The sequence below is a fragment of the Lichtheimia ornata genome (genome assembly GCF_029851405.1).
Source record: "Lichtheimia ornata isolate CBS 291.66 chromosome Unknown scaffold00004, whole genome shotgun sequence".
NCBI classification, from domain to species: domain Eukaryota; kingdom Fungi; phylum Mucoromycota; class Mucoromycetes; order Mucorales; family Lichtheimiaceae; genus Lichtheimia; species Lichtheimia ornata.
Window position 1 is genome coordinate 790608 of NW_026695324.1, and position 19514 is coordinate 810121.

At 43.9% G+C, this 19514-nt stretch overlaps 8 protein-coding genes across 8 annotated transcripts; 3 read left to right on the forward strand and 5 right to left on the reverse strand.

The window, feature by feature from the left end:
* Positions 1-3727: 3727 nt before the first annotated feature.
* On the reverse strand, positions 3728-4294 carry O0I10_001704 (uncharacterized protein; the record flags this gene model as incomplete). The annotated part of the gene is made up of 1 exon (XM_058481796.1): positions 3728-4294. One exon carries the CDS (start codon positions 4292-4294, stop codon positions 3728-3730), a length of 567 nt encoding a protein of 188 aa, XP_058347653.1.
* Positions 4295-4720: 426 nt separating this feature from the next.
* Positions 4721-5044, forward strand: O0I10_001705 (uncharacterized protein; the record flags this gene model as incomplete). The annotated part of the gene is made up of 1 exon (XM_058481797.1): positions 4721-5044. The coding sequence occupies one exon, from the start codon at positions 4721-4723 to the stop codon at positions 5042-5044; it is 324 nt and encodes a 107-aa protein (XP_058347654.1).
* Positions 5045-5498: 454 nt separating this feature from the next.
* O0I10_001706 (uncharacterized protein) lies at positions 5499-6449 on the reverse strand (the record flags this gene model as incomplete). The annotated part of the gene is made up of 1 exon (XM_058481798.1): positions 5499-6449. The coding sequence occupies one exon, from the start codon at positions 6447-6449 to the stop codon at positions 5499-5501; it is 951 nt and encodes a 316-aa protein (XP_058347655.1).
* A 321-nt stretch (positions 6450-6770) lies between these two features.
* Positions 6771-8440, forward strand: O0I10_001707 (uncharacterized protein; the record flags this gene model as incomplete). The annotated part of the gene is made up of 6 exons (XM_058481799.1): positions 6771-6912; positions 6978-7069; positions 7130-7213; positions 7290-7900; positions 7969-8227; positions 8306-8440. The coding sequence occupies 6 exons, from the start codon at positions 6771-6773 to the stop codon at positions 8438-8440; spliced, it is 1323 nt and encodes a 440-aa protein (XP_058347656.1).
* Positions 8441-8971: 531 nt separating this feature from the next.
* Positions 8972-9187, reverse strand: O0I10_001708 (uncharacterized protein; the record flags this gene model as incomplete). Its single annotated transcript, XM_058481800.1, has 1 exon — positions 8972-9187. The coding sequence occupies one exon, from the start codon at positions 9185-9187 to the stop codon at positions 8972-8974; it is 216 nt and encodes a 71-aa protein (XP_058347657.1).
* A 1314-nt stretch (positions 9188-10501) lies between these two features.
* On the reverse strand, positions 10502-11738 carry O0I10_001709 (uncharacterized protein; the record flags this gene model as incomplete). The annotated part of the gene is made up of 3 exons (XM_058481801.1): positions 10502-11208; positions 11266-11437; positions 11496-11738. The coding sequence occupies 3 exons, from the start codon at positions 11736-11738 to the stop codon at positions 10502-10504; spliced, it is 1122 nt and encodes a 373-aa protein (XP_058347658.1).
* Positions 11739-13266: 1528 nt separating this feature from the next.
* O0I10_001710 (uncharacterized protein) lies at positions 13267-17536 on the forward strand (the record flags this gene model as incomplete). Its single annotated transcript, XM_058481802.1, has 14 exons — positions 13267-13370; positions 13428-13536; positions 13613-13965; positions 14028-14336; positions 14405-14534; positions 14591-14782; positions 14841-14989; positions 15047-15385; positions 15440-15672; positions 15725-15927; positions 15992-16262; positions 16325-16587; positions 16644-17275; positions 17338-17536. 14 exons carry the CDS (start codon positions 13267-13269, stop codon positions 17534-17536), a joined length of 3486 nt encoding a protein of 1161 aa, XP_058347659.1.
* Positions 17537-17668: 132 nt separating this feature from the next.
* Positions 17669-19076, reverse strand: O0I10_001711 (uncharacterized protein; the record flags this gene model as incomplete). The annotated part of the gene is made up of 3 exons (XM_058481803.1): positions 17669-18349; positions 18423-18967; positions 19025-19076. The coding sequence occupies 3 exons, from the start codon at positions 19074-19076 to the stop codon at positions 17669-17671; spliced, it is 1278 nt and encodes a 425-aa protein (XP_058347660.1).
* Positions 19077-19514: the final 438 nt, after the last annotated feature.

A 19514-nucleotide genomic window follows, 5' to 3' on the forward strand; every position in this document is an offset into this window, starting at 1 on the left:
CTTTCCCTCCTGCTCACTGATCAAAGCGTTCGTGCGTCAATATAATACGACCGCCTTATCCCTTGGTGCTTGGAAAGTAAAGCAATCATGCAAAGACCCCTATGCACACGACCATTATCTCTTTGTGGGAACCAATACATTCACGAATAAACAATACCGTTTTTTCTTCAACACGTGGCTATCTGAGACGAGATGCAGATTTTGACGCAGCTTCTTTTTTTGGTCCTTTCTGCTCTTAGTGCATCACGCATTATATCAATCGTCTTCATTTTTTGCATTCGATGCGACGCTCTTGCGTTATTGTACCAAGGGTTCTCTTTTGATTGAAAGTCGATGAGAGACCAACGGCTTTCTTTATTGTTTGTTACACGTGGCTATGTGGACCGCATTGTCAATTCCTGCACGTCGATGAGATTCATGCACCAACAATCACACACACGCCATCCTTATCTCCTGCCGAACGAACCAATGCGATCATGCATCGGCGCCAAGGAATGTTGTCTCATTGAGCACGCCATTTTCCACCACTGTTTTCTCGGGAGTCTCCCTACTGGTGGAATAAACGTTGAGTCATACAATAGCGGCATTGAGAAATGGTATAAAAGCTGATCATCCCCAAATTTAATCTTCTTTAACTATCTTTTTTCTTCTTTTCTCTCTCTCTCTCTCTCTCTCTCTCTCTCTCTCTCTCTCAAGCTCTCTCTCTCTCTCTCAAGCTCTCTCTCTCTCTCTCAAGCTCTCTCTCTCTCTCAAGCTCTCTCTGCTCTCTCTCTCAAGCTCTCAAGCTCTCAAGCTCTCAAGCTCTCTCTGCTCTCTCTCTCAAGCTCTCTCTCTGCTCTCAAGGCCTTGTTGGCTCTCTTCTGTGGTCTGTGTCTTTGTCGGGGAGTATGGTGCGTTCTATCAAGTAAACCGCCCTCATGCTTGTCCGTAGTCACAAAGGCACATTTGCAAGATCGCCACCATCAGTCATCACTGAGTTAGCGTAGTTGATGCAATACGAGGTAAGTTGATGATGAAGGATTAAGTTTATTATGAATACTAACAACATTTTCACTCTGACCAATCCAATCCTTTGGCTACACTCCTTCTCATCCTCTTGCTGGTCCTTCCTTTATTGGTTCTCTTTACTTGCTATTCCCATTATTATTACTTGTGCCTCCCTTTTCTTTGTATACTACTTTTGTACATTTGTTGAAATACCGACAATAGATAAGCGCAATGTTAGATTCCCTCCCCTGACTACGAACATTCCCCGCGCTTGGTGATGAAAGGAAGTGATGTGATGGTGAACACGCAGTGATGTTTTAGTGATTGTATATCCTATAGTGCGAGCTTGTCTTTATGCATAAGAAGCAAGCTGATAGACCCGGCCATATTTTGGCTTTCAAGATTTATCGGCAATCAAGATTTGGCAAAGTGCCTCGTTTTCTTTTATTTGCTGTGCATTATTGACATGAATGTTTGAGGCATTGGCAAGATAGATTTCCCATAAATGACTCCTCATGGGATACCAGCCTTGCATTACAGCTGTATACTTCTATTCGCGTTGTTTAAAACCATGGCTGCAAATGCCAATTGCAATCAAAGGAGCTGTTCCAAAAGATACAATGTTTTCTCAGGCAAGTGAAATATACCTGAAGCTTGAGCACGAAGAAGAACCTTTATGAAGGTTATGGTTACACCACATGTGTGTAATTATTGCTCATTGGCGATGGGGGGTCATGTGCATGGGTATGCATACTTACGGCTTTGCTCATCATGGTCTGGATGTGTCTTGAAGCATACTCAACAAGCTTCAGGCACTGGCGGACATGTCACATGGTAATTTCTTGATGCCTTTGGAAAGTGAGGCAGTAAAAGGCTGGGAAAATTCAATAGTTGGGGCTAGCATTAAGGTTGTCAATCAAGTGTGATGGTGGCAAAGACCAGCCCTTGAGCATTCTTGTCAAGGCGCATACCATCAATCGAACGGCATAAGCATCCTATCCCATCTTCATTTGAGTTACCAGGAACAAGCCATTGAGCAATGTCTCATCGCCCTTCATTTCATATGCAGCCTATAGTGACCCCTTCTGTCATTGTCGTTGCATTGGTAAACCACCAGATGATGATTGTCATGCGCACTCACGGGCAAGTATAAAACTCTAATTTGCAATGAACCCGAATGCGAGCATGAGGATGTGGTCCATCCTTTACAACGATGGATCGAGTTTGATCAAAAAGGCCATTACGCAAGAATATCCGATTATCGGCATACATCAATCAATGGGTTTTAATCAAGGACGTCATTTGAAGAAAAAAAAGTCATTTGGTGGCCCGAGCTCCATTAGCACATGTTTCGGAGAACGACGGACCTTGTAGCCATGACGACATGTGTTTGATGTTTTAAAGATCAGTTGGCCATGGTGCCGCCGTTAGCCAACATCCAACATCATGAACGATATCAGCTATCATACACAATGAGGTGTTGCTATGGTTGTTGCTATGGCAATGGGAATGGAGTTGCTTAACATGGCAACCATCACATGACACAAGTAGAAGCTGGGGATCGGCTAATGTGGCAGTGATATGTCTGAGATTTCTATCGTCACGGGTGTGGCAAATTTGTGTCTGTGAAACCACGGGGTTGGTTACACGAAACATCGATCTGTGCGTGGGATCGCAAAAGTCATTTATTGTTCGGAAAAGCCACCATAATGCATTATGCTTTCAACAAATGATGCCTTTTACCATTGTAATGCAAACCACCCCCTCCACGGCATATACCAAATGCATTGCCAGCTCTTTTTGCTTTTAGGTAGGTTATGGGAAAAACAAAAAACAACCGCAAGTTTGGTTTGTTGGATCGGGGCGTTGTATTTTCTTTGTTTGTGTTGCTTGAATCCCAATTGCAACAATGACAACTCCTTTACGCCTATGATGTTGTAGATAGATCGATGGATGGATCAAACATTTCAATGGGGTCTTTTTTCTTTTATCATGGGTCCTGTATGACAACATGATTAGGAGATCATACTTATCATGGATCGCATCAATGGATTAGAATAATGACGTTTATGTTTGACCATATGCAGGAACCACACTGCGTGCATACCACCCCGATCCCACCCGACTGGCAATGTTTGATATTCTTCACGATAGGCTAGATCGGACATTATGAGATGTATTTCTTACATGCGGAGGTGTGAAAGCGAAACCAAATTGATGTCGATATTGGATTGCAAGGGGAAACATATGGCTGCATTGCATCAACAGCAGCAGCAAGCAGTTTGGGTCTAGACTATAATAACAATAATTCAACGACAACCACTTCTTGGCATCATCAATGAGTAAAAAGGGGTCAATGTGAACAAGAAAAAGAAAATGGATTGAGTGTACAAGTGTAGTAGGCTTGTTTAATGAACAAGCACATTGCTGCCTGTGATGGGACATTTACACGATGCGCTGTTTTTGCGTTCACACCCACTCCTTATTTTTGCTCACACCTCGGAATCTAGGATCCGCGGTATTTTTTTGAAATCCCTTCCGTCGACCCTGTTGTTCTTCATATGATGATCTCGACTACTATTGCGACATGCATTAACGACCAACGGAATGTTTCGGGTAAAGCCGGCTTGGACTTTGCCGGCATTGTAAAGCAAAAAGCTTCATTGTTTTTGGTTTTAATAATGAGACATTATGATACATGCAAGGTTTTGGGATGAGAGTGAATGATGGAGGGTTTTTTTTAAATGATGACTGGAGAAAGGCAGGAGAGCCTTGGGGGATGGTATGCATTAAAGAGATCATTAATCCGGCAATCAGCAATAGCAGTGGCGGAATATGGGGGTATAGATGATGATGAAGAGTGCGCCTGCGCATTATCATGCTTGTTATCTTGGGGTGTCATGATTGTGTTATTGATTTCTTGAGGCTCATCAACGTCTTCATCATCTTCTTCATCGTCGTCATCGGTCATAGGATTGTCACAGAGTGGTGAATGATGATGTGGTGGATGATGCTGATTATTGTGATGGTGATTTTGTGGTTGTTCATCGTATCCAACAAGATCATCTTCTTCAGCAGATAAGACTCGTCGATTTGAACGTGGAGTGCGCTTGTTGAGATAAGAGTCTGCACTTGACATGGTGTTGTATAGCAAGACACGTTCACGCATGTGATATTGTGGTCTACGGCGACGATCGTCTCGATCCAGCTTTTTGCAAGCTAAGGAATGGGCCTTGGAGGCTACCTGACGAGGTGATAATTGACGAGCAAATGGTGTAGCAGGGGCAGATCGCTTGTTGTTCCACATATTGACATAGAGAGAGAAGGGTGAATGTTGTTTAAAGAGAAATTATGGGTTGTTCAAAGAGGCATGGAATCAAAGTTGTCGGCTTTTATATGAATGAGGTTGATGACGGGAGATACCGGAAGGTCTTCATGTGAGCGGAGCTGTCTAAATGTGATGTTTGAGTGTGGGGCATTGAAGGGGGGGTGGTCTCGAAGTATTAATCCGCGGGACAATGAATACCAGCGCCCAGCCATCCATGGGTTTCCAAAAATATCGGCATCTTCCTCGGATCGTGTTCCATTGTGATTGGCTGCCAATGAACATAAAGATTGCACTTTGCTTTGTTGCTTGGAATTCTTTGGTTTTCTCTTTATTTTTCAACTATTTTTACTCCATTGGGTGGGAACCATGTCATCAACCGATATTACCAACGTCAGCCGAAAGAAAATGAAGCTTACGCTTGACGATAAGGACCAAAAGACCAAGGAAAGAATTTTGCGTAATCGAGCTGCGGCCCAAGAATCAAGGGACAGAAAGCGTCGCTATGTTACGGACCTCGAGAAAAGCAACAAGCGTCTAAAAGAAGAAAACGATCAGTTGTCGCAACGAAATCAGTTCCTTGAAGCACAGCTACAATTGATGAGTGCACAGCTCATGGCGTTGAGCAAATTGCCCTTTGGTTTGGATGGCTTTTGCGATTCAGCACGGATCGCAAAGAGGAATACAGCAACAACCGCAGCAACAGCAACAACAGCATCCACCGCAGCATAACGTGATAATTGAGAAACCCCACCCCAAGGCTTACAAACCCCATCTTCCCACCCAATGGAGTAATTTTTTTGCTGTCGATGGATGAATGGATGGACCTGTTTATGCGTAATGATGTATCTCCTTTTCCCTGCAGCGGAGGCTATTCCAACACCACAAGAACAATTAATGCCATCGCCTATGCTCTCATTTTCTTCTTCATCCGATGACGAACACAGTACCGGGAATAGTCCACCAAGCAACAATGCTTTCGATGAACTCTTTGTGGATTGGGATGGCTTGCAAAAGTAACAACAACAACAACAACAACCCCCACTATTCATCGTTTCTTCTTTGTTTTCCTCTTTCATTTGTTGCATATTCCCCCACACAACCCCCCTAGCGTACTCTCTTACTTGGCATTGTTATCGTAATAAAGCGTATTCTTCATTTGTTTTGTCCATAAACAGCTATACTACTATTGCATGTATCTGACTTCGTTAAAGTATGGATGATTGAGAGCATCTTTGGCGGATATCCTGAGTTGAGGTTGGTATTGCAGCATACGAGTGAGGAGATCAATAGCACATGCATCGACGGTGGGAAGGATGGTGTTCAATCGTTGAGCTGGATAGATAGGTTGATTGGGCTTGTATTCTGGTAATTGAGATACACCTGGCCATGATTGTTCTGTTGGCGTACCCATCATACGGAAGATCTTTTGCAATTGGTCCTCGTTGGTAGTGCCAGGAAAGAGAGGACGACCCGTATACATTTCAGCCATGATGCATCCAGCCGACCAGATATCAATCGAAGTTGAATACATGCGTGATCCCAACAAGACATCCGGTGCTCGATACCATAAGGTCACCACTTCATTCGAAAAGGTGTTGACAGGGATACCAAATGCACGTGCCAATCCAAAGTCGCCTAGCTTCAAATCAAGTCGTTTGCTCATCAATAGATTCTGTGGTTTCAAGTCGCGATGTAACACCCTGTTATCATGGCAATACGCGATGCCTTTCAATAGTTGATACATCAATGATTTGATGACAGCAGGGTCCAATGCTGTTGTATGCTGATGTCCACCGCCAACACCGTTGCTGCCACCTGACGACCGTGCTGTGGCATCCATGTACTTCTTAAGGTCCTGATCCATGTACTCGAAAATGAGAATGAGCTTCCCTTCAGTGTGAATGACGTCCAAGAGTCGTAAGATATTGGGATGCTTGAGTTCTTTCATGAGCGAAATCTCTCGAATGGCTGTCGATGGAGCGCCTTCTTCTGGGTCCAGGTGGATTTCTTTGAGCGCAACAAGTTCACCACTGAGACGGCTTTTCCCCTTGTAGACGGTTGCATAGGTGCCTTCGCCCAGCTTTTCGAGTCGTGTGTATCGTTGATCGGGAGTTGCACTGTTGCCAGTTGACATTACAAGTTCAAAAGAGTAGGAACAAGGGGTGTAAAAGTGAGAGCGGAGGATGGATATTTCCTGCTGCTGGGTGCTGTTGCTGCGTGAACATCATCTTCATCCTCAACATCCGCATCGGAAGATTAGAATCCAGAGTATCCAAGAAAGGAGAATGTTTTCCAGGTCCAAACCTATCATTGCTGTTGCCTCATCCATCCTCTTTTTCACACTTGGCCATACATCCTCGTTGCATAAACACACACACAATTCCCCCTCTTCTCTTTTTCTTCTTCTCCACCTCCTCCCCCAGTTGTTGCATATATTGACACACGAACCACCATCATGCTCTCCACTCCGAAAACCTCCGCACAGCAGCAACTTGATCAACTCCTTCATTCTCATTCAAACGCTCTATTGGATTGTATCGTTGCTATCTACAAAGACGCCAAAGCTCTTCCAGAAATACCATCCTTTTTGAAACAATGTACGTTCATCGGATCTTTTAATTCCTTGTAACCAAAAACTAATGGAATGAACACATCCAAAAAGTTGAACCCATCTACAATGATATTGCTCGGTTACGAATCAACAAGGATGATTTTGAACATATACGTCCCTTGGCAAGAGGTCAATTTGCACAGGTAATGAAACATGGCACCCTACTATAATCTTCGCGTTGCTGATATGTAAGGAACCACAAGGTATCGATCGTCCGCAGTCGACTGGATAACCAGATTTACGCCATGAAAACATTGAACAAACGCCATATGCTTGCACAACGCGAGGTACTGCTTCCTCTTCTTTTCTTTTCACCATCATCATCCATATCAACTCACAACAGCCGAGAATGCCATATAATAGCGTGCATCTTTTATGGAGGAGCGGACCGTATTATCACAAGCTAACACTGAATGGATCCCAAGTTTACATGCTGCCTTTCAAGACGATGATCATCTATATCTTGTCATGGAATACGCTGGTGGTGGTGATCTATTTAGCGTACTGGATCGTAAAGAGACATTGTGCTTGAATGAAAAGGAAGCGCGCTTTTACATCGCCGAGACCATCCTTGCTGTTGATAGCCTGCATCAACTAGGTTACCTCCATCGCGACATTAAACCACAAAACATCTTGATTGACAGCACGGGCCACGTAAAACTCGCTGACTTTGGATCTTGTATTGCAATGAAGAGTGTCACCAGCACCAGTAGCAACAACAACAGCAACAAAGAAATGCTCTTACCCGTCGGCACTTGCGATTATGTGTCACCCGAGGTGTTACAATGTGCATCAACGTATGGTACAGAGGTCGATTGGTGGTCTGTGGGCATCGTATTATATGAAGCTTTGCAACAAAATCCACCCTTTCACAGCGACAAGAGTGAAAAAGACACCTATCTCAACATCATGTTCCACAAATCAATCGAATTTCCACGTCCCGTGTCCCCTGCATGTCGTGATCTCATTCTCAGGTAAAAATGTCTATTATCGGTCATATGATATTGCTTGACGTGGATTGACGTGTGTTGTTCGAGGATAGGTTGTTGTCGAAACGTGAGACGAGACCCAAAAAAGTAGAGGAAATCAAGGCACATCCCTTCTTCAATGGCATCGATTGGGACCATTTACGCAAAAGCACTCCACCATTTCGACCAACGCTTGCTTCTCCTGACGACACATCGAACTTTTCTGTATTGGATGACGACAACAACAACAACGATCATGATGACATAATATGGAAGAATGCAACTGGTGTTGACCATATCAATCACCTGCCCTTTATTGGATTCTCATATCAGGTCAGCCTTCTATTTGTTGTGTGCGTGTGTGTGTGGTGGATCATCCTATTTTAACATGCTCTCTCGCTCTCTCAATAGCCCAACAAACAACAATCAACAAACAAGAAATCCGCCACTTTAGAACTTGAACGAGCGATGGAACAGATGGAAACCCGGATAAAACGATTACCATTGAAGGCAAGTGGAAAAGTGAAAAAGGAATGCATTACGTAGATAGCTAATCATGACGTACCTTTGTTCACTAACAACAGGATGATGCCCATGAGTTTGAACATGTTAAAGTGTCAACAGGCAAATGTGAATACTGTCAGGACAAACTATGGGGTCCACGTGCATTGGTATGCCGAGGTAAATATCTCTTTTATGCACCAAGGGATGGAGGTGAAGGAGAAGAAGGGGATACGAGAAATGAGGGATTGTGAAAAGGAGATGTAAAAGAGAGAGAGTGTGTGTGAAAGAGAGGAGCAAAAAGGCAAACCCCAAACTCACAATGTTCAATGATCTATATCATCCACGCCCACCTTTTCCCATGGTATGTTATGTGTTATGCAAATTCCTTTCATCATCAGCATGTCAATACCAATGCCATCCATCCTGCCAACAATACATTACAGGGAAATCCTGCAGCTCCAGACGACCCAAACGTTTTTCTTCTTGATAGGACGATAAAGAAATGGTTGTTGACAATCACAATAAAAGGGGGGAATAAAACAAAGAGGCAACAACACAATGAAAAGTCTACTATTAACGTCTGTCTGAAACCATCATCATCTTTTCCCTCACGGCTACAATGTTTTGCTTGATCCACAGATCTTTTTCACGCAGCTCTTGTTCTTCACGTCGCAATCGGGCAATCTCGTCACGTAGTTGCTGCTCCCGGTTCATGAGTGTGTTGGTTGACATGTCACGCAAAAGACCGTCATTGTCGTCATAGTGACCATTAGCAGTTGCTCCGTTCATTCTTGGCGATGATAGCATGTATATATAGAAAATGGATGTACGTTGTATAAAGAAAAGAAAAGAAAAGAGTGATGAGCAGAATTGGTTTATAAAGCAATAATACACACATTATCATGCCGCGCGCCTTCACATATTCTCCGCAAATCTTTTTATGGTATCCGCAATGAAGTCATCAACTGGTTATTAGGCTGTTTATGATGCCCTTTATCATTCATCGCCATTTTATTACAACATGCCCACGTTTATTGGCCTAAATGAAGCACCCTACAATGGATTTTCATCCATAGGCTTGGTACAAGATGTATCATCGATACCTCTGTTTTCCTTATGGTGGCGCGCATTTGCCATGCTGTCGACGATGGTGGGGGTTCAAGGTGTCCCGGTGACAGGTTGCCAATGTGCAGGGGTAGAAAAAAATGAGTGAGAGAGAGTAAGTGTGTGAAAATGAGGGGATTGGGTAGGGATGAAAAGGGGTGTAAAAGATTGAGGAGAAGAGAAATATCGATTAATGATTGAACCACATTTTATCCTCAAGGGAGAGAGACACATTGTATATAGGGGTCTCAGCCAAAAAAATCATTGCCGATCACAATAAAAATGAGTACTTGGAAAAGGCTTTCCAATGATCACGTGCCTGTGCGTATAGCTGCAGCGGGCGTTTACTTGACTCCTTTTTTGTGTTGAACGCATTGCAGCGGCAAGTTAGCTATGTTGTCAGTTGTTGTTTTCCTTGCACCTTAGTGCTTTATTCCAAATCGATATCTCCGCCGTTCTAAAAGTGGGTTATTAACATGGCACATGCGATCATCGAATGACCCCATAGTATCAAGGCAACATGAGCTATGGTAATGCATCAATGTCATCTGCAGCATATGGTATGCTGCTGCATGTAGCTCACTGACACATGAAGCTGCATTTGAGTTACGTTAGGTTATGCAGTAGCAGGAGAAATTCGTCGTCAGACGTAGTCGTCTCGTGACAAAATCTCCTTTTGTACATTTTTAAGATGGGTGGGTTATTATAGTAGCTCAAGACATCCCTTTCCTCGTTAATTGCTGAACCACTCATAATAAAGCAAATCCTGGTTCATGATCATCAAAGTATGTGCGAATAATGGATGTATTTTTAAAAGACGTAAAAAGTTGGGAAGCTATACAGGAATACGTACGATGCCACTGATGGGTGGGATGTGACAAAATAGAGGATGTATACAATAGGCAAGGGAAAATAGGGAATGAAAAGAGGTACTAAAGAAGAAGCAATAAGGAATAAACGATGATGATATTGTTACAAGAAGCCATCATGAGCATGTTTTTACTCGGCCTCCAGAGGAACGGTGTGGTTGGCATAGCCAAAGTCATAGTCGCCCTTTTTGAATGGCATTTCCCAGCCAACTTGTTCTGGATCCACGAGCAACCACAAACGTAACAAGTGACGGGTAGCACCGGGTTGATCTCTGTAAGCGCCTCGTGCATGCAAGATTTGATAATTTTGGACCCATTGCATATCGCCGACCTTGAGCCACATGTTGAGGGATTCACGTTCACACAATTCTTGGATGTATCTCATAGCTTCGAATTTGCGTTCATCAATCGTCACTTCAGGGAATCGTCTCATGGTTTCGAAAAAGTGTGGGCCCCAGAATGTGAAAAGGCGATTCTTAAAGTAAGTAAGCGGCGCAGCAGCAATGTAAGGAGCTTCTCCGGGTCCATGCTCATCCTTGCGATCCCACAGCCATGGTTCTTTTAAGAGCTCCACAATGTCGGGTCGCAATTCTTGCAAGCGATTATACACCGTGTGAGATGAAATCAAGGAACTTTCACCACCTTCGTAACCTTCGTTCAAGCACAAGAGTCCAACAACATCGGTACCATCCACATGGAAAGGTTGGGCTTTACGAGTAGCATAAATACGGGTCGTAGGTGATTCTGCATCATAGACGCTCTTGGTGGTTGATCCATAGGTGAGATCCTTGACATGGCCAAGCACATGGCCTTTGCCATTTTGTTGTTTGCGTTTACCTGTAAAAGGATGTTTAGCATATCAAACACGTTAAATCATGTTATCTTTTTACATACCAATATAAGACCCAATGCCCATAAAAATGATAGCCTGGTCTTTACGTTCGTAATCAAGGATAGGGAATCCACGGATCAAGCCAAAGCCAAGCGTGTCAAATAGCTGAGAACGTTGTTTCTTGATCACGTCAGCAAATGTGGTCAATGGAAAGTTGGATGGTGCAATCTCGGTCTATTATGATTATCAATTAGCACTTTGTTGGGTGATGGGTAAAAGATAGTTTACATACCAAGGGAAGGTCAAGTGACTTGAAATGCTTGAGTGCCTTATCAATGTCGGCAATGTCTTCAGGGGTGACATGGTAGATCCACTTTTCAGGTTGCTTCTCAAGTTCTTTGCCATCCCATGCTGAGGGGCCTTCGATCCTGTCAGGGAATTTGGCTTCAATGACGTTGGTTTCAGTGGTGGAAAAGCCTCTCCAGTTGTTGTTGCTAGGAGTAGCACCAGTGGTATTGGCAACAGCGGCAGACATTATTGTAATAAAGTGATGAAGATGAATGAAGATGTGGATGTTGCAATCATGATAGGGGGTTTATATAGATAACGCGTATGTTTATGTGTGTGTGTGCATGTGTGTGAGAGTGTGTGTATGCATTCCATTGCGTGATGGTTGCGTGATGACTGTGTATTTTCGTCCCGGCGAGTAGGAAGATGATGCTCTTGCATTGCGCAATCTTCGTAAACGATTGATCATGCGGATTTAGATTCCGCTAACCACAACCGTGGGGATGGCGCCATCCCCACACAAGCGCGCACACACACACGGGCGGCGGGCTTTGCTCATTATTGCCATTCATCATTCATACATCCATGAGTGATAGAGGAAACAACACAATGGCCATGGGAAAACGAAGAGTGTATGTATATTCCTGTTTTGTTTAATGCATTATAGTTATGGTCCCAAACAAGTTGTAATTGCAGTGTCTCGTGTAAAAATATGCGAATCCCGGAAGAGGAATTGGTAGTAAATTAGATCCATGTGTCACATCTCTTTCGAAAGTTGCCATTTTTGTGTAGGTTGTGCACTAGTGTACAGTAAGCAATCCTCGGCACACACACGCACGCACACACACATATCCCACCACCACAAGGCCCTGTTGTGCTATTGATCGGCCGTATTCACAGCAGCAGCAGTAATAGCATTTAGCCCGTGCTCCCCTTTTTTGTGTCCCCTTCTTTTTGACACGACTCATATGTGCCTCAAGCATTCACCAATCGTTTCCCACCTTGAGCAACACATTGGGTGTGATACATTTTATCATGATTGTCCTTCAGCAAACCGAAGATCTCATCCATCATGAAAAGTTTACCCATCCGTTTTGGGGTTCTACTCAACATGGCAAGATCATGTTTTCTTTGTACGGCCTTACACGGTTTTGTACGGCGTAGAATGCATAAGCGCGTGATATAGAGAGAGAGCTAGAGAGACCAAGAATCTTTGTACGGCGTTTGTACGGCCATTGTACGGCATTGGCTGCTAGCTCCGCGTGATGATGGATGATAAAGAAACAAGAGGAGATACTGTATCAAGAAGTCTTGTACGGCATTCGCTTTTTCGTGGGGCGTGATGATTGGTATTGAAATCCTATTATCAACAAATGCAACCACGAGATACACATAGCACACGCATGAAACTTGTAATGGTCCGTGTGAATATGGATGATCCATCATTTTATTGATGCATTGTATGGGAACCCATCTATGTGGATGAAACTTTTCTAAAAAGGAAGAGATAGAGTATGATCCTATGTGGCACAGCCATATGCAAGAAGGAGACACGTTGTTGTTGTAGTAGTAGTAGTAATGGCCATTAGCACAATGGATGATATCGTCCATTGTTGTAGTAGGCAGCAGAGCTATGGAAGTGTAATAAGGCCCATTTGAATTCCAGCACCAGCACAGGGCGGAAGAAGGTGGTTGTATCCCTTTGTCTTCTACACGTTCAACTTGGATCGCCTCTTTGTCCAAGTCTAACAGCCCCCACCCAACCCCCTCTCGGCATGACCTGTTACAAGTACGTTGTCACAGCACAAAAACCAACGGCTACGCACTTTACAGTCAAGGGTCCATTCACTGCTAGCACCGATGTTAATCTTATCCTTGGGTAAGCGATATACGCGCGATTCAGTAAGAACAGCTCTTTTATTGATCCACATGACAGCAAAGGAACACGCATCGAGATCTATACATTGACACCAGATGGCTTGAAGCCTACGCTTGAATTCAGTATCTATGGCACGATTCGAGCTCTCGATCTATACAAGCCTCGTGTAAGTTGCTTGCACGCGTGCGTGTGTGTGTGTGTGTGTTCCTGTAAAGCGTACTCACCTCTTCTTTGTTTTGCAGGGACGAGACAAGGCATCCTTATTTGTGCTCACCAGTCGACGCATGTTTTGCATCTTGTCCTACTCTGAACGCACGCAGCAAATCATCACTGAAGCAAACGGCGAGATTGGACCAACAGGGCCACCACATCTTTGGTCGAATCGCATGTTCGGCTTACTTGATCCGACAAGTCGTTATTTTGCTATTGGTCTACATGAACGCATGATATCAGTCTTAACGCACGACGCTTTCACACAAATCCAAGCACGTGAGGGATATTCAACTCGCAGAAGCTCATTGAAAACGAGAGAGACTCGACGCAAATCATCAACTCATTATCAACGACCTGAACCATCCAACCAAATCAATCTTGGGTAAGTACACAATGAATTGGATCCAAGTGTGTGTGAGATGCTTATTGGATGGATAACAATAGACTCGGTGAAAAAAAGTTGGTGAGCATGGTGTTTTTGCATGATGCAAAGGAACCAACACTTGCAGTATTGTACGACGATCCAGATCGGGAACGTTTCCTGCAAACCTTTGTACTTCACACACGATCAGGCGAATTCTTCCCAGATCAACTCTTGATATCACAACTGCGTGCCGATGAGAATGACAATCTTTTGATCGCTGTCCCATCCCCCATCGGTGGTGTATTACTGATCGGTGAAACAACCATTCGCTATCTCAAGAAGGATCATAATCCAAAGGCTGTTGGTATACGCAATTGTAGCATCAATTGGTAAGTGGTCATACAAGGTATGGATCTTCTTCTTCCATTAACATGGACCTTCCTTCTCATGTACACAGCTACACTATGATTAATCGGGAAGGAACACGGTTTTTGCTGGGTGATCGGACCATGGGCCATTTGTATCTTCTCACGCTCAAGGTGATCGACGATGGTGTGGATGAGATCAACTTTATACGGCTTGGCCAGGTAAGATAGAGAATTGGAAAGATGAGGGACCTGTCAACTCATTCAATGGTTGGTAGACTTCGGCACCAATATGCTTAGCGTATCTTGACAATGATGTCGTGTTTGTGGGTTCACACGTTGGTGATTCTCAGCTGGTGCATATCAACAGCAGCCAAACCAATTCTGCAGACGATATCCTCGAAGTCATGGAAGAGTTCCCTAACTTGGCGCCCATTCCTGATTTTTGTGTGGTGGATTTGGATAAGCAGGTAAGCATGGCATGGGGATGGCATGGGATGGCATTTTCCTCATTTCTCTTATGAATAGGGGCAAGCACAATTGGTGACATGTTCAGGAGCTGGTCAAGATAGTTCATTAAGGATTATTCGCAATGGCGTTGGATTGAATGAGCTGGCTGCTATTGATATTACGGGCGTGAAAGGGATATGGTCGCTAAGACCAGCATTTGATTCCAGGTACGTGACCTATATCGCTTGGATTGAAATGAGACTTCTAACCTTTGACATAAACAGCCACGATGACATGATTGTGTTTTCCTTTATCAACCAAACGAGTATATTGCAGCTGCGAGACTATGAGATGAGCCAGATACACCCATATGCAAGCTTTGACATTTCGCGACGTACACTAGCAGCAGGCAATGTTGTGGGCAACTTTATCATTCAAGTCACGGATCAAAGCGTGCGATTGATGGAGACAGGTGTACATGGAAATTTGCTGGATGAATGGATACCAAAGGATGGTGCACAAATTACGGTGGCAAGTTTGAATCCAACGCAGTGCGTCTTATCAACAGGCCATGGTCGACTTTTTGTGCTGGAGGTTCAAGATCATCGTATCATGGAGACAGGGTTCGTTGAGATATATACGCAATAGCCCTTTATTATGCTAAGACATCTTTATAGAGACACGCAGCTCAATGATGAGATTTCATGTATCGACATTACCCCGCTGGATACGTCAAGCCCGCAAAAAACATCGGTCGTGGCGATTGGTGTGTGGCAGCAGGTTGGGGTTCGTCTTTTATCCCTACCAACAATGCAAGTGGTGGCCGAGGAAATACTGGCTGGTACAGCTATGCCTCGTTCTATTCTAATGGCCAAATTTGAGGACATCTCTTATCTTTTGGTTGCTCTTGGTATGTTGTAAATTACGGTATGCGTTGATCCATCAACTCATTCTTTGCATAGGTGATGGTCAATTCTACAACTTTAAGCTTGACACCCGTGAAGGGCGATTATGGGACAAGAAACGTTCGTTTTTGGGTAAAATGCCTATTGCCCTGGGTACCTTTTCATCCAACGACACCACACACGTCTTTGCCGCATCCGACAAGCCAAGTGTCATCCACAGTCGCAATCAAAAGCTTATCTACTCTAACGTCAACTTGAAGGTAACATTGGAGTAAGAAATGATGAGAGCATGGGTGACTAAACATATATGTATGTCATGCACAGGACGTGCGTTGTGTTACCTCGTTCAACAGCTCTTCATTTCCCGACGCCGTTGCATTGACGACCAAAGATGGATTGGTTATTGGCCAAATGGAGGAGATCCAAAAGCTGCACATTACCAAGATTGGCACCCGAGATACCCAAAGCAGGATCGTGTATCAAGAATCATCAAAGACATTTGGCGTTATCACATCACGTCTGATTGCAAGGAAGTACGAGTCACCCAATGCCACCACCAGTGCCTTTGAAGTACACGATGATCAAACATTCAAATGTAAGGATATGCGTTGGCTGGTTTTTTTAAAGTCAACATGAAGCTCACATTGAACTTTTTAGTAATCGATCGGATCTATGTCAAGAACCACGAGAGGATCATGTCAGTGGTCAATGCTGTTTTCGACAATGATGGAGATGAGTACTATGTGCTCGCTACAGGGTATACCAATGATCCATACGAGCGAGATGCTATTGGAAGGCTGGTGGTGTATCGCATTACAGCCGATCGTAAATTGGAATTTGTGAGCCAACTCAAGGTGGATGGTATTGCCGACAATTTGCGATTGTTTCAAGGAAAGCTTCTGGCAAGCGTCTCACAAAAGGTATAGGGAAAAAAGGGATATCCATTTGATGGTGATGCTGACTTGTGATGTACTAGATACAATTGTTCCGGTGGGAGCTCGAAGTAAGCGGACGTGGTCATCTAGCACTTGTATGCTCTTGTCCCATTCCATCTATTTGTGAATCTATTGCAACACATGGCAACATGATTGTGATTGGTGATATGGCACGTGCTGTGGTGGCAATGCGATACAACCCACAAAAGCAAACTATTGAAGCTGTGGCTCACGACAAGCAACCCAAAGAGATAACGGCTGTTGAAGCATTAGGCGATGATCTCTATCTTGCAGCTGAGGAAAGTGGCCATTTATTTGTCTACAAGCACACAACGACCAAGGTCGAGGAAGAAGGAGGAGGAGGAGAAAGAGCTATCCCTGGGGCGAATGGCAGCGCCAACACCACCAACATGGATCAAGTAGAAGATCGTCTTGACATTGTCGGGCAGTGGCACTTTGGTGAACGCATTCATAGTTTTCGATTTGGTTCTTTGGCTACCAATCCACCTGATCCAGACACTCGGCCAGTGGCACCCTCTCTTATCTTTTGCACAGCTAATGGATCCATCGGCGTGCTAGCAGATTTATCAGGAGAACGCTTCAAGCTCTTACTACAAATGCAAAGCAACCTCGTCAAGGTGGTACCGAGCATTGGTCATTTAAGCCATACAGAGTATGTATTATGGATTTGTGGTTTGATATGGAAAAGTGATGCTCATATGCTTTTTCTTTTAGCTGGCGAAATATTGACGTTCGTGATATACGTGACAAAGCTGTCAACTTTATCGATGGTGATTTGATTGAAAGCTTCTTGGATTTGACACCACAAGAGATGCAAAATGTAGTCGATGGTCGTAACGGCGGTCGAAGATTGGAGTCCTCTGTTGAAGATTTATGCAAGGTAGTCGAAGAGCTTATGAGTGTACACTCCTAGTAGTATCAAAAGACAATACCACCACCCTCTCTTTGTATATAGCACACATTATTTGTATCTTTTCATTTGCAAAGTAAAGAAGTATATTACTAATTATTCTTTATGTCATATGAGGAAAATGTGAAATGTCATCTACATTGCAAGAGAGCCAAGCAAACCAGCTGCAAGGGCAACAAAGGAACCTCGAAGCGAGATAGAGGATGCGCCTGATGAGTGATCATCGCCTGACTTGTTGGAGGATGATGAGTTGTGGGTCTTTTGTTTCTTGGGCATGGAACCCAAACCACCACTGCCGCCAGCACCACCAGCACCGCCTTGGCCAATAGTGGGATCCATATTGTTGGCATCCATGTTCGACTTGCAACCCCAGATGCTGCCCTTGACAACGCTGCTCTTTTTGAACTTTTGCTCAAGCTCTGGACAATTGAATGAGCTGCTGGTAGTTTGGATACGCATACCACCACGCACATCTTGAAGTTGAGGGAACTCGTACTTGTCAAAGTTACCAGCCAAGTCTACTGTACCATGAATGGCATTGAGACTAGGGAAGCCGCTGATGGATTGTAATTGCGTGTTGTTGCCGATGGATAAAGCACCCGTTATGAGAGAAAGCTTCTTGAACGAGGTCTCAGTCAAATGATCATTGTTGGCAATAGCAAGAGTGCCACCAATATCCTCGACATTGTCAATATGCAAATCACTGAACCCGTTTTGATGGAATGAAATATCAGATTGCACGTGTGCCAATCCGGATAGGTTGATCTTGGCAAGGTTGCGGAATGTAGCATCTTGCACGGATGCCAATTGAGAGGCCTGTACATAGGATACAAGGGATTAGTATATGGAGGATCATTGATGCAAGAGAAAATAAAATAAAAAAACTTACATCGAATTCCATTTCATTGCTGTTGCCAACGACAAACAATTTACCAGTGATCTCCTTGGCAGATAACTCAAACTTTTTCATAAGAGTGTTCTCGGTGAGAGCAAAAGAATGAAGCCTCTCAAGCTTGAGACCACCAATGTTGGATGCACGTGTATCTTCAATACGCAAATCATCGACTTGTGACAGACCAGCTGCGAAATCGATCTTCTCCAATACAGGCAACACTGACAATGTAAGCGATTGGACCTCTGTAAGAGCACCAAGGTCAAGACGTTCCAAACGTGTATGCTGCGAGATCGATAATTCACCCTTGACGGACTTGAGTTGTGGGGCACGGAAGCTCGTAAGCGTGTCGCTACCACGAATAATCAAGTTGCCTTGGATTGACTCGACACCTTCCAACATCAACTGATCCACAGGTGGTTTTTCCATGGTGATGGTACCCTTATAGGTCTTGCAGCCTTTGATAGCGTCCAAATCGCCTTGTCCGCTACCAGTGATATCCGTACTACATACATCAGATGGCGATGCTTGGTTCTTTTGTGCTATGAAAAAAAGTTAGTACAGCCGTGGTAGTGGATCAGCGGCTAAAAATGCATTACCTTGAGCCGCCAGGGCCATGGATACCGCAAGGAGGATGCTAGTTACTTTCATTATCGTTGTTGTAATCGAATAAAGGATGATAAGAAAGTTCAGTTGTATGCGTTAGATGAACCTTGGCATTCATTTTATACCAGGTTCTTTTTCACGCCCTGCTGTAGCTATTTGTTATCATTCATGTCTTACATTGTTCACTCGAGAAAAAGTGCCGACGAGGGGATACTATGGCATGTCCTCTATAGTGTCATCATTGTCCACTATTTGTTTGCTCAACAAGGTTTCCCACACGCCGAGTACCAATAGCATCATTCGAAGCCTTAATACCCTCCAACACGTTTACAATAGCAAGAACATGTACATAAATTGGAAGGATCTTGGCTTGCGCATTACCCAAGTATTCATTGTACTCAAACTAGTAAGACCATTTTGGTAATAGGCATCTTGTTGTTCCTGCCCCGTTACATGTCATGAATGAAAATATAGGCGAGGAAA